The 15,799-nt window shown below is 36.7% G+C and overlaps 1 protein-coding gene across 1 annotated transcript in view; it reads left to right on the forward strand.

The window, feature by feature from the left end:
• The window catches only part of LOC120725578 (pituitary adenylate cyclase-activating polypeptide type I receptor-like), a 42,615-nt gene extending 27,747 nt beyond the window's left edge, over positions 1 to 14,868 (forward strand). Inside the window, exons 12-15 of the mRNA XM_040018617.1 lie at positions 5,809 to 5,892; positions 7,613 to 7,742; positions 9,240 to 9,281; positions 10,652 to 14,868. Of these exons, the coding sequence (XP_039874551.1) occupies positions 5,809 to 5,892; positions 7,613 to 7,742; positions 9,240 to 9,281; positions 10,652 to 10,855 (460 nt within the window). The 3' untranslated portion in view covers positions 10,856 to 14,868. The remainder of the gene's footprint in view (positions 1 to 5,808; positions 5,893 to 7,612; positions 7,743 to 9,239; positions 9,282 to 10,651) is intronic.
• The last annotated feature ends 931 nt before the right edge of the window (positions 14,869 to 15,799 follow it).

Raw genomic sequence — 15,799 nt, forward strand, 5'->3', positions numbered from 1 at the left:
TCTGTTTTTTTTCATGATTACAGGAACTCCCACAAAGAACAGGCTTTCAGATTGAATTCCACAAGGTTTCATGTGGTAATTTCTAAATCATCGCGGAGCTGGAAGGGTTAAACAGAGCACAGATGTAAAGACAAGATAAAGATGTGTATATGTCCTTTCTCATCTCTCCAGGAAGCTCCACTGCACCAGGAACTTTATTCACATGAATCTGTTTGTGTCCTTCATTTTGAGAGCCATCTCAGTCTTCATCAAGGACGGCGTGTTGTACGCTCAGGAAGACAGCGACCATTGCTTCGTGGACACAGTCAGTAACAACAACCATATATAATATATATATATATACTATGTGGGCATCATAATACAAACTTCACCGGCTGCTGGTGGTGTTAATCACTTCCAGGGGAAGCAATTGTGACTGCTGTTTTAGTGATTAATGAAAAATTGGTAATTTTCAGTTTCCAAGGTTAATTAGATCATTAATTTTAATTTAAAGCCAATTGTTTTAAGCTGAAGCCTTTAATATTCTAAACAGTCCCTGCTCTGACAAAATAAGTGCACACTAGAGTCAGTAAAATACATGTCCTGGTTTATCGGGTGTACCACCAAAATCCAGCCAATCAGGTTATAAAGAAATGGGCATAAAAAAATATGGCTTGTTTTGTTTGAGATACAGCGAGAGCTCGAGAATGCCTGAGAAATACGTCTCCTCCAGCGTTTCCTGTTTGCCGTTCACCTTTGAAAGAACTTCAATCAGATGCAAATTTTACAAAAGCAAACATGCTATTAGATGACTAATACTCCCTGATTACAAATGCAGAACAAGCTCTTAGCCTTTGTCTGATAAGAATACATTGTTCACTATTGTTAAGCAGCCATGATAAATAAACCTAATTAGATGCGCTAATGGCTTTAGCAAGACCAGTGGAAATCTTCTGCTAGAGTCTTATTAACATATCAATGGCTACTTTGCCCTTTTTTTCCCGTTTCTTTTTTTTTTTTTCTGAATTCAAACACTTTACCACTGTTGCCATGGTGATCACAGGTCATTGTCATGGCAGTACAGAGAATCAGATCAGTCCTGTAATTGGTTGACCCCACAGTGTATATGGACTTTAGTCATTAACACAGTGTCATCACATGACACTTCGCCTGGCATGTAGGTGCTGGGGGAGATCATTTGCATATTAGCTCATCAGGTCGTGCTAAATATTTAGGGTTATTACCGTCCTGTGCGGTGCGCTGTCGCCTTGTTGTTTACATGGATAATATCACTCTGACATTTGGGGTCTATTGCTTTTGAATAAAGACCGACCATTTAAACACAACTTTTCTGTTTAGAGAAGAAGAAACAAGATTATCATAATTAACTTCACTGAAATTTTGAAGATTATTTTTCTTGTTTAGATTAATATTGGTACAGAATCTTCTAAGATAATAATTGTTTCATACAGATAGGTAATCACAACTTATCTCCTAACGTGTCTTCATATGCAGGTGGCATGTAAAGCAGTGATGGTTTTCTTCCATTACTGTGTCATGTCCAACTATTTCTGGCTGTTCATTGAAGGTCTGTATCTCTTCACTCTGCTGGTGGAGACTTTCTTTCCTGAAAGACGCTACTTCTACTGGTATACCATTGTTGGGTGGGGTAAGTAGACATTTTTGCTTGATTATCATTTTTGCCATAAAGTGGTGACTAATTTACATGACTGGCCATTTTATTACTATTATATTCCTTTTACTATATATTCCTGTTTAACAGCTTGTTAGTGCAAATATCTATCTAGCTCATTTGTTGGGATTTTCCTATACTCCACCTCTAGATCAGCGGTCTCCAACCTTTTTTGCGCCACAGACCGGTTTATGCCCGACAATATTTTCACGGACCGGCCTTTAATGTGTCGCGGAAAAATACAACAAAATAAAACTAGTACCGGTACCAAAAAAAAGAAGATTTATTCATAACACACGTGAAAAGACCCAGGAAAACCATGTTAACGATCAAAAAGATAACAAAATAACGCTGAAAACCGATAAAAACCCTGAAAACCATACATTTCACACCTGAGCCTCAACTCTCGCGGCCCGGTACCAAACGACTCACGGACCGGTACCGGTCCGAGGCCCGGGGGTTGGGGACCGCTGCTCTAGATGGTTCACAGAGAATGTTTTTGAAAAAAGACAAGAAAATATCCACTGAGCCGTGTTGATGCCAGAGGTCAGAGAAAATTTGCCAATCTGCTTTGAGCTGATGGGAAGACAACAAATAACAGTTGTTATAAATCAAATATGCAGAAGAGAATAGAGAAGAGAAGCAGATGGGCTACAGCAGCAGAGACCAAACTGGGTACCTCTCCTGTCAGCTAAATACAGGAAGCAACAACTCACATTCTGATGAGTCTCAATTTCTGCTGCTACATTTGGATGAATCAGAATTTGGTGTACACAAAATGAAGGCTTGGATCTTTCTGCCTTGTATCAACGGTTGACACTACTGGTGGTGTTATGCTGGGGAGGACATTTTGGGGCTCCTTAGTACCAATTGAGCATTGTTTAAACTGCTAACCATGTCAGTCACTTTATGACCACACTGCCATCTTCTGATGGCCTCTTCCATCAATTCAAACTGGTTTTTCGAACATGACAAAGAGTTCACTGTACTCAAAGTCATCAATTCTCAGTCCAACAGATCACCTTTGGGATGCGGTGGAATGAGAATGTTATGCTGTCATGTCAATATGGACCAAAGTCTCTGTGAGGAACGTTTCCAGTACCTTGTTAATTTTATCCCACGAAGAATTAAAGACATTAATTAGGCAAAAGGGGACCATTGCTGAGTTACTAATCAGATTGTGAATTTTAAAATTTGTGCTGTTTACCATTTAAAATTTTGTTTATTATCTATTATATCTTCTGCACTGTATAGTTTTGATAAAAGATTTTTTTAAAGCAAGTGGTATTTTCTTTCTCAGTTGCTTGAGGTCTTGTTTAAACTTTTTTATAGCTGTTTGTTTGCCTTTGAGAGATTAGTGAAATTTGCCATTAAATGTTTTAAATATTGGCGAAACAAAGCTGAAGTAGGGAAATACGCAAATCTGATTGTGATTGTAGCCTTTGATACAGGGTATATCAGAAAGTATATCAGAAGTGCTTTAATTCCACGGCCGTTCGCCGGTAACGATCAAAACATATATTGTTAGACAGAGAAGAGTCGTGAGTTTCACGCGGTTGCAGGTAAGTAATGTAACAACAGCGGTGGCTGTTCAGACATGTTTGCAAAAACATATTTGACTTGGACTTGACTTTGAGATAAGCCGTGCATCTGGAGGGAAAAACGTTGAGTGCCTTAACTTTATATACATGTATTTTAAATTTGTTCATTACTTTAAAAATATAGCCTTTTGAAATCGGATGATTCCTTTTGATTCCTATGTTTATGTCTAAAGACGAGATTTGACTAGTAGGAACTATGGCAGTCACATTAACATTGTGCATTTTATTTCTGTTTTACTTTTTCTGTTTTTTTTATTTCTGTTTTTTTCATGATTACAGGAACTCCCACAATTTGTGTGACTGTTTGGGCTGTTCTGAGGCTCCATTTTCATGACACTGGGTATGTCTGAACTCCTCTTCCCCACCTTTAGTCACTGAAACTAAGTGCATATAATCTTTCTGCTGCTTTACAGTACTTTTCCACTGTAATTTAGAAGCAGAGATTATACATTATATTACACAATATTTATTGGATTTTGTAGTAACTATTAGTTATGCTCTAGATTTCAGAATCAGCCAATATTTGATTTATTATGAATACATTTCAAACAGGGCTCAAGAGCCATGGAGTAAAAATCATAAATTGTCCATCAGTATCCATTAATACTGGTCTTCTTATATTATATTAGATAATTACACATTATTAGATACATTGTTTGATAATATCAGATAATGTTACAATAGATTATAATATTGGTCACCTTTACAATGATTTTTATCTTTTTTTGCTTTTGGTGCCCTTTAAGCAGGAGCCTCTTTTATGTGTGAACACTGGCACCTGTAATTCTTTTACATGTGAAACTAGTTGCTTATTAACGATCACAAAGAACCGTCAGGACTGTTATATAAACACCGGTGTCATATTATTAGCCACACAGGCCAGAAAACCTCTTTTAGTTTTATTAAAATCATTTTTTAATAATATATTTTCATTAAGAAATTTACAATGTAATTAATGTAATCAGTGTAACTGATATTGACAGAGGTTTGGTGATGTTTACATGAGAAGTTTTAGCCATTCTTATTAACAAAATACTGATGACAATACTGATAATGTTTTGCCATTATGAAATTTCTCCCTTTGTTGGGTACGTTAATAAGCCTCTGTTGAGTGCTCGGATATTGCATCCTTTTTCATCATTTTTGAGCACAATATGTGATGTAATACAAGTGTAAGAAAACAAAAACCATCTGATAGTATTAAGCTAAGTTTGTAACTCAGTTTTTCATTCTCAGTTATTGAGAGTTTTTCCCTTTATTTTAAATCCTCCTCACTAATTTGACTATTTGGTGTATTATAATTGAAACCTGGCTCATTGTTTGGCAAACTATGAGGTTGTGCATTACCTAATGTCTGAAGCATGGTGTATGAGTAGTGAAATGTACTGTTGGCCTCCAGATGCTGGGATACGAATGAGAACACTGCCCTCTGGTGGGTGATCAAAGGACCTGTGGTGGCATCTATAATGGTATGACACTTACTGGTTGCTCATTCAGTTTTCCTTTTATTAACTTGCTCACCTGCAAATGCAAAAGCTAAATGTCAAAGGCTTTCTTACAGTGGCCCCAGTTTAAATCCTATCTATCCTAATGTGGTGTGAAACAAAAGGGAAAATAATTTTTTATAGACAAGCGTGTGATTGAGTAGACCAGTTTTAAAGGCAACCAGCAACCTCTGCTTGCTACTTCCTGAGGAAGAAAACCAAGCAGAGAAGGGAAAGACCTAATGTTCAACTGACCGCAGTGAAAATATTTTCTGTTTCATGTCAGATCAATTTCGTCCTCTTCATTGGAATAATCGTGATCCTGGTCCAGAAGCTGCAGTCGCCTGATATCGGAGGAAATGAATCGAGCATTTACCTGTAAGTTACAATCGGTGGGGTTAAACGTGAGTTCAAAAATGTCAAAATTTGGATGAAGAATTTATGCTTTAATAAATTTGATTGCTGCAGTTTTCTAGATCTTGCAACCCTGCTACTCACAGAGCTAGGATTCAGAATTTTAAGTTAAGGCTGGCACTATTACTTTTTTTCATCTTGTCAAAAAATCCCAAAACCAGCATCAAAAGACCAAAACCTACAACCAACTGACCCTACAGAAGGTATCATCTGTATATTAAAAGCTGGGTGATATTTTTATAGATGCTAACATATTAATGCATATGTTGCACAAGGGTTATTCTCTCTCTTGTGAGTGTCACAAACATGTAAATCCAGCCATTTTTTGTAATACTCTGTGATAACCTCTGACATGTCTGCCTAGATTTTTTTTTTTTAATTTCAGATTCATTTGTAGAACCCAGTGTCAGGAAGTTTGAACCTCATTATGGAGTTGTACTGTACCCAGACATCACTCCTGCTCCCCTCCCATCGGATAGTATCTTTGGAGGCCCAGCAGATAATACTTTTGTCTTCTGCAGCTTAGACCTGAGTGTGCGTGACCGAGTGTGGAGATGTGTGTGCGCGTGACACTGTGCGTCTGTGTCCCTAAAGACATTGTCTTTGTTGTATTGTGTGTTGTCTTTGTGCTGTGTAGCAGCTGTGCTCAGAAATGCTTCAGTGAGCCCACACAGGCTGTTCAGCATTCGTGCAGGATGTCAGAGTTATCCACCATCACACTGTAAGTGTGTGTGTGTGTGTGTGTGTGTGTGTGTGTGTGTGTGTGTGTGTGTGTGTGTGTGTGTGTGTGTGTGTGAGTTTCTGTCTTGTGTTCACTGCATGTGTGTGTCTATGTGTGTGTGTGTGTGTGTGTGTTTGTATCTTACACCAGGGGCTCTTAAAGTTTTAGGGGTTTTTAATTGTCAAGGCTCAGAAATGCATTACCTCACTCACAAAACAGAACAAATCTAATCAGTGCTCATGCTTTTGAAAATGTTCTAATCAATAAGTTATGAAAGGACTCATTTACAGTTAATTTCTGTTTGTTTAGATTTATATTTCTGGTGCTGTTTTTTATTATTATAGTTACTATTAGTTGCATATCTCCTTCCATTATGATAAAACATTTAAAAGAATTTGACATTTTGGGATATTGTTTACTTGTTTTCTTGCTCAGAGTTGGATGACCAACACCTTTTTATTAGCTAAACAAGAGTAAACAGTATAACCTCACTATACACTTTTAATCCATAAACTGCCAAAAAAAAAAGTTTAGATTCAGGTAAATATAGACAATGTGTTAAATATTGAGCTGTGAGGATTCAGATATATCTAAATAAGCGTTTGTTACCTGAACTTGCACTGTTAAAAATAATAATATTTTTTTTAATAGTGTAAGTTTATATTAAGAAAAAACAGTATGTAGAAAATTTCTGCATTTCAAAACATCACATATATTTTTAGAGATTTCTTTTTACAGTGTGCACTTTCTCCATTCCCACTTTAGGTGCTAAGCTAGCGTCACACTAAGTGGACAGATAAACAGGTGACCTTCTCCTGTAACTCTCAGCAAGAAAACGAGTCAAACTCTAGTTGTGAAACTATTTCATAAGGACCCCTGGCGACACTGGAGCGCACTGTAGAAACCACTGTTTTGCACAGTTGTGTCCACCAAGTGTTTGTCTGTATTGTGCCGTTGATATTGTGCGTCAGCCAGTGTTGTTGGCTCCATCATACACGCCACAGTGTAATGACACAGCTTCATGTGACTGCCATAAAGTATCAAACACAGCGGCAGTTGAGTGTGTTCTTGCCGGTGTCTTGACCTAAAAAGAACTGATACATTAAAATAAACCTCAATCGTAAAGTTAAGAATGGATGTGCGGTGCTGTTTTATTTTTCTGACTGTCAACAAATCCAGTCAACTACTTCTGACCTAATATTAGAATATTTATTTATGCATGACCGTGTATGTGAAACTGAAAATAAACTGTAGTGCTTGTTAAAAAAAAGTTCATCTAAAAACAGGAGTACATCATTGATCTTTTTTTATATATACTGGCTAGAAATGAGGGGCTTTAGACTGCAACAAAGCAGTTTGTTGTTGGTTTTGGTCTTTTCAGTGGGTTTGTTGACATTAAGAAAAATACAGAATACCACCAGCCTTTACCTCGAACACTTTAAGTATTTATTTAAGGAAATCATCTTTTTTTTATACAAAGCTGAGGATTAATATATTATTATATTAATATATAAATTTTAATATATTTTTAATATATCAATATATAAATTTGCGGCTTAATGAAACATTTAAGAAACAGTATAGTAGTGAAATGTGGCACAGCATTACATCAGCAATGCATCTCTAGCGTCACCTGACCAGCTCCAGTAAATCTACATTAAAACAACTTTGATTTGTGTCTCACTCAATCTCATTAAACTGTTTGTTGTTGTTTGTTCAGGCGTCTGGCACGCTCCACCCTCCTGCTCATCCCTCTCTTTGGTATTCACTACACCGTGTTCGCCTTCTCACCTGAAGATGTCAGCAAGAGGGAGAGGCTTGTGTTCGAGCTGGGCCTTGGATCCTTCCAGGTACACTCCTGCAGCTCCTTCATCATCCAGTTTTACTTAAAGAAGAGATCCCAGATGATGAATGAGTGAACGTAATGGGACAGTAAATCATTTGAATATAGAAGATATAGCAGGATCTTAAGGAGAGTTTTAGTAATATCCAAAAGTTATCTTCTGCAGTCATTATCAACAGCTATGAAAAGTGAAGAGGAGCTAAGTACATACCCCATAAAGCCTTTTTACTGGAAGCAGTTGTGAAACTGTGAAAGTAATATTGGGCAGCACATTAAGCAGTAAGAATAACAAATTAATGCTATAAAGCTACATGCAGTTAAACACAATGCCGTTAAAATGAGCCCTGCAGCAATTAAACTGGATTTATAAAAGGATAAAATAGATGGAAACAATTATTCTATATTGTCTCCGATGCCAGGAGGAAATGTGTTTATCAGTGAAAGATCAGCATCAGTAATGATGAAAAAAAGACTAAAATATCTTCAGTGACTCACTTAAATTATTTTGTTTGTTTCATCCAATAAGATGCCATTAGGGGGTGATCAGCTAACATGCTAGGTAGTCAATTACTTTTGTGTTTTTACATTTTTGACAGCACACTGAGGAACACATTTATAGACAATTGTTTTTGTTAAAGTAAAGCTACATGTAGATACAATGGTCCACAATTTTACTGGCTCTATTTTTCTAAAGTTGAGAGTTCATGATAGGCTTTTCTAAGTCTGTCCTTTTTCTAACGAAAAGCAGGCACGGCTGTCATCATCTTCCTAGTGCAGGTTAACCCTTTACCTTCATTTGCATTTGATTTATTTTGTGCTAAGTCATCAAAGGGTGATGGGAGAAGGCATTTTAAATTTTATTGGAAAAGAAAGTGCCTTGGAGTTCTTTGAGGATTTAGCGTATGTTTATCCTTTTCAAAGAACACCTTAAACAGAAGCAGTTTGAATCCAGGAAGTGCTCCTTCTCGGGAACAGTTGAACATTTATTTTATGCGTATAGTATTTATTTGATGAGAAAGATAAAATGCCAAACCTTATAATGGTTTTGTTCATTTTTTTAAAAAAAAATTATGGCTTTTTGTCATGCATTTTGTTAGGCCTTGGTCACCTTAGCTGGCAGTAAACTGACAGAGACGGGTATCTGTGGCAGATATGTCTTATCAGCCTGGTCACTTACAAAATGGTCGATGTAAATATAACCATTAGTTGTAGGTAAAACTAACTGCTGGTGGCCAATTTTTCCAAATAATGTACTTTGATATACATTTAACATCCCAAATATTGAAGAGACCTGTATGTTGTGCACAGCAAAAGCAGAAGTCAGTTTTCCTCTTTCTTTTCTCTTACAGTGCTTATAACATCAGTGCTATACATATATAGCACAGCTGTTATAAGTGTTGCTTGATTATATTAAATGTATATATTACCACAGTTAGATTAAACTGAATCTCAAGCAAATTTTCTCTCATTTCTCTTTCAATTTTCTCTCCATCCTCCTCCTCAGGGCTTTGTGGTGGCTGTCCTCTACTGTTTCCTCAATGGAGAGGTAAGCTTCCCCCTTATTTATTCATATACACGCTCACTTCTTCATAGTATTTTTTATAATAGTTCTTGTGCTTGCAATTTCAGGATGAATCTCTGTGCTTATAATCCTACCCAAATTAATATAACTTAATATAAATTTTATCACCATTTAATAAATTTTGTATAATATACAATATTTTAGTTGTAAGCAAATATGAGGACAGATAGTATAACTTCTCCCATGAAGCATCTGCAAGTGATGCATAAGCAATCTGTCTGTTTAATCATATAGTGTAAGAAATATTAAAAATCTAATGAGTTATTTTATATTTATGTAAAGCATTAGTTGGTAAATACTGGCCAGTGTTGAAAAAAGTGTGCCTTCTGAGAACTGATGACCTTTTTCCATATTTTCCCCAGATCAGCTATAATTTAAAAAATAAAGTAATTTTAAATAAGAAACTTTAAAAGTGTTTCAGTTCTAACGTTTTATATATCAGGACATAATAAAAAAATATTCTGTCCTTACCAGGTTCGAAAATTATTTGAATACAGATAAACAAGAACACACACTCCACTTTGTTCCAGATGTCTTTTGGTTTGTTCAGATGCAGTTTTGCAAAAACTAAACTGAGGCTTCCTCTTCGCAACTCTTTGAAACAGGCCATATTTATTATACTTTTCTGATAGTACTGTCATGATCTTTAACATTTAACATGCTGAGATCCATAAAGAGAGAGATGCTGGGTCTTGGGGTTTTTGCAGTTTCTCTGAGCACTGCATGGTCAGACATTGGGATATTGTCTTGGTTGTTTTCCACTTTTGAATATTTTTTCTCACTGTAGAATGATGGACTTGAGTTTGTTGACCTTATAACTCTTTCCAGATTGAGCAGCAGCAACAATTGCTTATTTAAGTTGGTTGCCAATGTCTTTCCTCTGGAAAACACAAGAACCTGAAAAGTCAAAATAAGTCTTTTTATAGAGGTGCTCACACTTGCTGGTTATCAGATAATTAAGGTCATTCAATTATCAGTACCTCACTGCTACTTACCCTGTTAATTCCTCAGGAAGCGGAAAAGGTATAGATAGTTTTTCATACACAACTTCTGCATTATTCATATTTACTTAATTTTAATACCTGCTAAGAACCAGATTTTTTTTAATACTATGTCCTGATACATAAAACGTTGGAATTATTATCTATTATAAAAGCCATGTTATATTACAGTCCCAAATCCCAAAAAGTTGGCATGCGTGCATGTCTTTCGAACGCTCTAGATCACGTTAGGAAACTCTTCTTTCTAAAAACCTCACCTTTACTGTACCTTTTCATGGAGCTGGTACAGCTTAAAGTACATTAAAAATGACCTTGTGAAGTTTCTCCCTGAAGGTGCAATCGGAGATCAAGAGGAAATGGCGCAGCTGGACGGTGAACCGGTACTTTGCTGTGGACCTGAAGCAGCAGAGGCATCCTTCGTTGGCCAGCAGTGGAGTGAACGGCGGGACTCAACTGTCGATCCTCAGCAAGAGCAGCTCGCAGATACGCATGTCGAGCCCGCTGGCGGAGAATGCCAACATCAGCCTCCCGACCTGAGCATCTGATTTGCTAGAATCAACTTCAAGGTGCCGTTCCACTTACCTACATCAGACCAACCAGAGCAGACCAAAGTGGCCCCTCAAACCTCTTGCATGTAGTTAATTCACCTTTAGAAAATGAATCTTTCTGAAAACATTTACTGGAGATTTTATGTCTTTATAATTTAATATTGAAGTAATATATTTAATTTATCTCACTACCTTAGACTACTTTAGGTTGCAATTTTTATGATTAATGACTTAAAATGAATATTTTTGCACAACTTAAATTACATTTTATTGATTTAAAATCTCTTTATATAATATTTCCTCCTTTTATTGTTTTATTTACATTCAGATAGGAGATGGTGCCACAAGAGACACTATTAAAATAATAATAATAATACATTTTAAGAAATAAATAGCTTGACATAAAGTATGGGGTCATATTTGGCTGTTGGTGTAAAGTAAATGTGCTTCAAAGTGCCAAACTGGTTGCCTGACTGGATTTCATTACAGCCCAAAGTTAATTATCAACCAAACGTTCGCCTTGCTTGTAAAAAATGCTCATTGTTTAAATGTTTTGTCTTGAATTTAAACATTTTCTACTTTCAGCCGTAAGTACAGAGTATGTCAAAATATAACTTATATATAAAGAAAAAAAAAAACAACTCATGGATTGTGTAAATAGTGACTTTTAGTGTCTAGATCAGAATTTCTTTATTTAGGATAACGCAGTATTGTTATGACCTTTTCAAATAAAAGGAACTGGAGCCCAGATCTGTAGACTACATCCCATATCCAGAGGACCCAGAAGATCCTGCCCACTCTAGTCTGGACTATTTTTTGTATGAAATGAAAAATAAAAACACATACAGTATATATAAAAGAGATGTGAACGAACAGTGTTTCCCAACCTTGGGAATCCCAAGATTAGATTGAATTAGAGGGACTGTGAGATGTTAGCCATAATGTGGACATTAATATTGGTTTGTTTTTCCTTCTAGTTCCTCATCTTGATGCTTAAAATAAGCAGCCTGTCCTCACAGAGTGTGATGATGGGTTGTGAGTTGACTTAGTTTTGTTTTAAGTGGTTACAGATCAGAAAGGTTGGGAACCACTGATCTACTATCTGAACCAACTAGAGCCTTTAGCTGCTCTACTAGTGGAGCTCGAGTCCCCTTTTCCCTTTTCAGACAGATTTTTTTTGCAAACTGTGAACATAAACAGTACACGTGCCATATAGTGGATGCTTTCACCCAAAGCTCTTCATAGTGCCATGAGTTTAAATGTACATCGTTTTATTGTAAGGGAGAGATTCCCACTGTCAACATGCTCTTGAACATAACAGATTTCATTGTCTCTTGATCTCTTTCCTCCAAGCTTGAGACCATTGTGCCATAATAAATTGTTCCTACTCTAATTTTAACCATCCTACGCTCATATTCCAAAGTGCCTAGTCGGTCACAAATAGCTATCATTTTTACATTTTTACAGGTAATCTAAAGGTGCAGCGAGTCAATTTAAAGAATGTACAGAGTGGTGGATTTCAGTGTAGATTGAAGAAAATATGCTTTTTTCCATTGTGTGTCTCAAAACTTTATTAGTGAATTTCTCATCATTGTCAGTTTATTAACTTACACACAGTGTAAAAAGAGTCCTGCTGTGTAGTTTTCCATAATTTTTATTTATTTTATTTATCTCTTGGTTTACAGCCATGATGTATCTACAACACTCATTTTAGCAGCAACATGAAACATAAATGGCTTCAAAACAAAACAAAAAAAAACAAGTGGTGTAACAGTCAACATTAAAGGCTTTAATGTGACAGCTCTTGACAATCGCTGATTTTTGCTCATTTTTCTGTTTTGTTTGTGCAAAAAACAGGCTGAGAAACAATAATTGTACAAGTGGGAAAATTATTTAATAGAATAAAATGTGAAATGATGTAAACAAAAATAATTTTTTCACCATATTTATTTTATGTACCATCATAGTTGGATTCTAAGAATGTAGTATCTTTGAACAATGAATTGAAGATACTTTACAGATAAGGATGTATATTTATTTTCCATGAAATGGTGCCATGTAAAGTGACTATATGTACAGTATACATGCTTTTTTGTGCATAAAACATAGTTGTGGTTCTAATGTATGATTTCATTATTTTGAGTGATGTGGTGTTCTTGGTCTAAGTGCCATAAATGTAGTGTCATAAGAAGTGAGAGTGGGAGATGCATAGCAAAGTCTCTCAACACAAGAAGCAGATGCAACCTCTGAAAAGTAACATTATATCAAATGCATCATCTTTGCAGCTTGTGGACAGTAGAGTGAGGACAACAGACAGGGGACATGATTTTATTCAAATAGATTTTTAGAGGTGGAACAACTGCAACAGACAAAACACAAAGTGTGTAAGAGAGTGTGACTTTAAACACAAACACTCTGCTGCTGCTTAAGTGTTTCTATCACCAGCCGTCACTCTGAGTGTTAAACAGCTCAGATGTAAACGACCATGTCTCAAAGCTGTTACTGTATGTGAAAAAAAGATGAGTAAAAATGACTCCTTGCTCATTTCCGTGCTGTGTATTTGTCTACCACAGGGTGGCAGTAAAATGTTAAGGAGAGTGGACAGTTTTGACAGGCACTGTTTTGCTCATGTTTAGAAATGTAGGATAGGGGGTAGAGATGCTTATATGCCATATTTTTATTCTTTTTCTACATCTGTTTTTGTGACAAGCCCAACATTTTGATGTCCATAATAAAACTTAAATTAACATTGTTTTGTTTTTTCAATGTAGAGATATGTGTTTTTCTGTCATGCCATATCTCAAATTCCTCCCCTTGACTTTAGTGAACTGTGAACTGTGTCAGTTTTTAACCATACTGTGAGATTAGAGGAAATCTGGAGAATTTGTTTTGATTCTTAGCACTAGAGGAAAACTGAGCATTGTAGCTTTTAGCTAAATTTTGGCTAAAAGAGACCACACTGCTTTTCATAAACCTCTTCTTGCATTTATTTTAGAATTATTATAACAAACTAATGTATCAAAGAGAAACCCTGATATTTTTTTTTTATATTATATATAGAGATATATAATAGCGTGATAACACGCTTATATCTGTATGCTAGAAAAAGAAGCTATATCCAGTGATTAGGGAAACAGCTAGCCTCTGATCCTCATTTAACTCCCTATTTTATACCCAGACCAAAAATACAATATATATAATTTATGAATAAACCTAAAAGGCTGTTTCCCATACCTAGTAGATTTCTACTAGTTGGAAGTGACTTTTTTTACTAGAAGAGAACCCCCCCTCCCCTTAGCTAAATAAGCTACCTGGACAGCAAGCTAATATCTTGTCTTTTTGCCAGCATTTTTAGCATCAATCTCATTTAACTTTCTGCAAAAAAAAAAAAAAGTAAATGAGTGTTTCTAAAACTGATTAAAAAAATATTTTGACTGTAATTATTCTATGTGGCATATCTCTGTGTTAAGATGCTGTTACTTTGGCGGTTGTGCTTGTTGAGCCGGTTTTATGATGTTTTGAGTGTATGTTAAGTCTTGATTGCCAATGAATTGAATGTACCGTTGTCGCTCAGCTGCTCTTAAATGTTGCCTGCTATAAATTTGCCATAGTGTACAAATGATGTCTTTTCTTTATCATGTATGCATACTTTTGGCACACGGGTGGACCTCTTGACTAAGACCTGCAGTGTTTGTGGCTGTGATTTTGTACATTTCTTTATGTACCAGTTTTCAGTGTGTGTGTGTGTGTGTGTGTGCGTCTGTGTTTGAAAGTTGGAGACTGTAATCTGTATGCATGTGTATGTAATGACAAGCATTTAAATATATGTAAATTCTCAGTTTAATGAAGAAAAAATATCTATGAACTTTCATCAAAGTTAAGTTCTACCTGTGACAGTGTGCCATGTGTAACAAGCGTTCTGGTGTCCAACATTCATGTCTCCAGTTGTGTAAAATTGACTGCAAAATAAACTTATCGGTGGTAAGTTGTTGTACTTGCAAAGAGTGTGATTCATTATTCAAAGATGGAAGATTTACTTACATTTACTATTGGTGTAAGAAGTTTACATACAGATGGGTGTGAATGTCATGGCAATTTGGGGCTTTTAATAATTTCTTTGAATTGTTCTTTTTCCTCGCGAAGGGTTTTGTCCCTACCCTCACCTATGGCCACGAGCTGTGGGTAGTGACCGAAAGAACGAGATCGCGGATACAAGCGGCAGAAATGAGCTTCCTCCGAAGGGTGGCTGGCCTCTCCCTTAGAGATAGGGTGAGAAGTTCGGCCATCCGGGAGGGGCTCAGAGTAGAGCAGCTGCTGCTCCACATCGAAAGGAGCCAGCTGAGGTGGTTCGGGCATCTGACAAGGATGCCCCCTGGGCGCCTCCTGGGTGAGGTGTTCCAGGCATGTCCCACCGGGAGGAGGCCCCGGGGCAGACCCAGGACACGCTGGAGAGATTATATCTCTCGGCTGGCCTGGGAACGCCTTGGTATTCCCCCGGATAAGCTGGAGGAGGTGGCTGGGGAGAGGGAGGTCTGGGCCTCTTTGCTTAGGCTGCTGCCCCCGCGACCCGGCCCCGGATAAAGCGGATGAAGATGGATGGATGGATGGATGGATGGATGGATGTTCTTTTTCCAGGATGAAATGATTGTACAGTATCCATCTTTAATGACTTTAAAAAATAAGAATTATCCACACAAGGTCAAAAGTACACGTATAAGCTCAAAGGTATACCTACATCGCCACTAATATTTGATTAAATACAGAATTGGTAGAGTTCATTTAAATTAGTTGGTTTCCTGGCATCACTTGGCTTTAAGTATAGTCCACAAATTTTCAACAGGGTCGAAGCCAAGGCTTTTAAAAAGGTCATTCCACAAGCTTAATGTTAGCCTGCTATATTCATTCCAAAACCAGATCCAAGTTTAGGATGATT

This window comes from Simochromis diagramma, unplaced genomic scaffold (assembly GCF_900408965.1).
Source record: "Simochromis diagramma unplaced genomic scaffold, fSimDia1.1 OVJJ01000205.1, whole genome shotgun sequence".
Classification (NCBI taxonomy): domain Eukaryota; kingdom Metazoa; phylum Chordata; class Actinopteri; order Cichliformes; family Cichlidae; genus Simochromis; species Simochromis diagramma.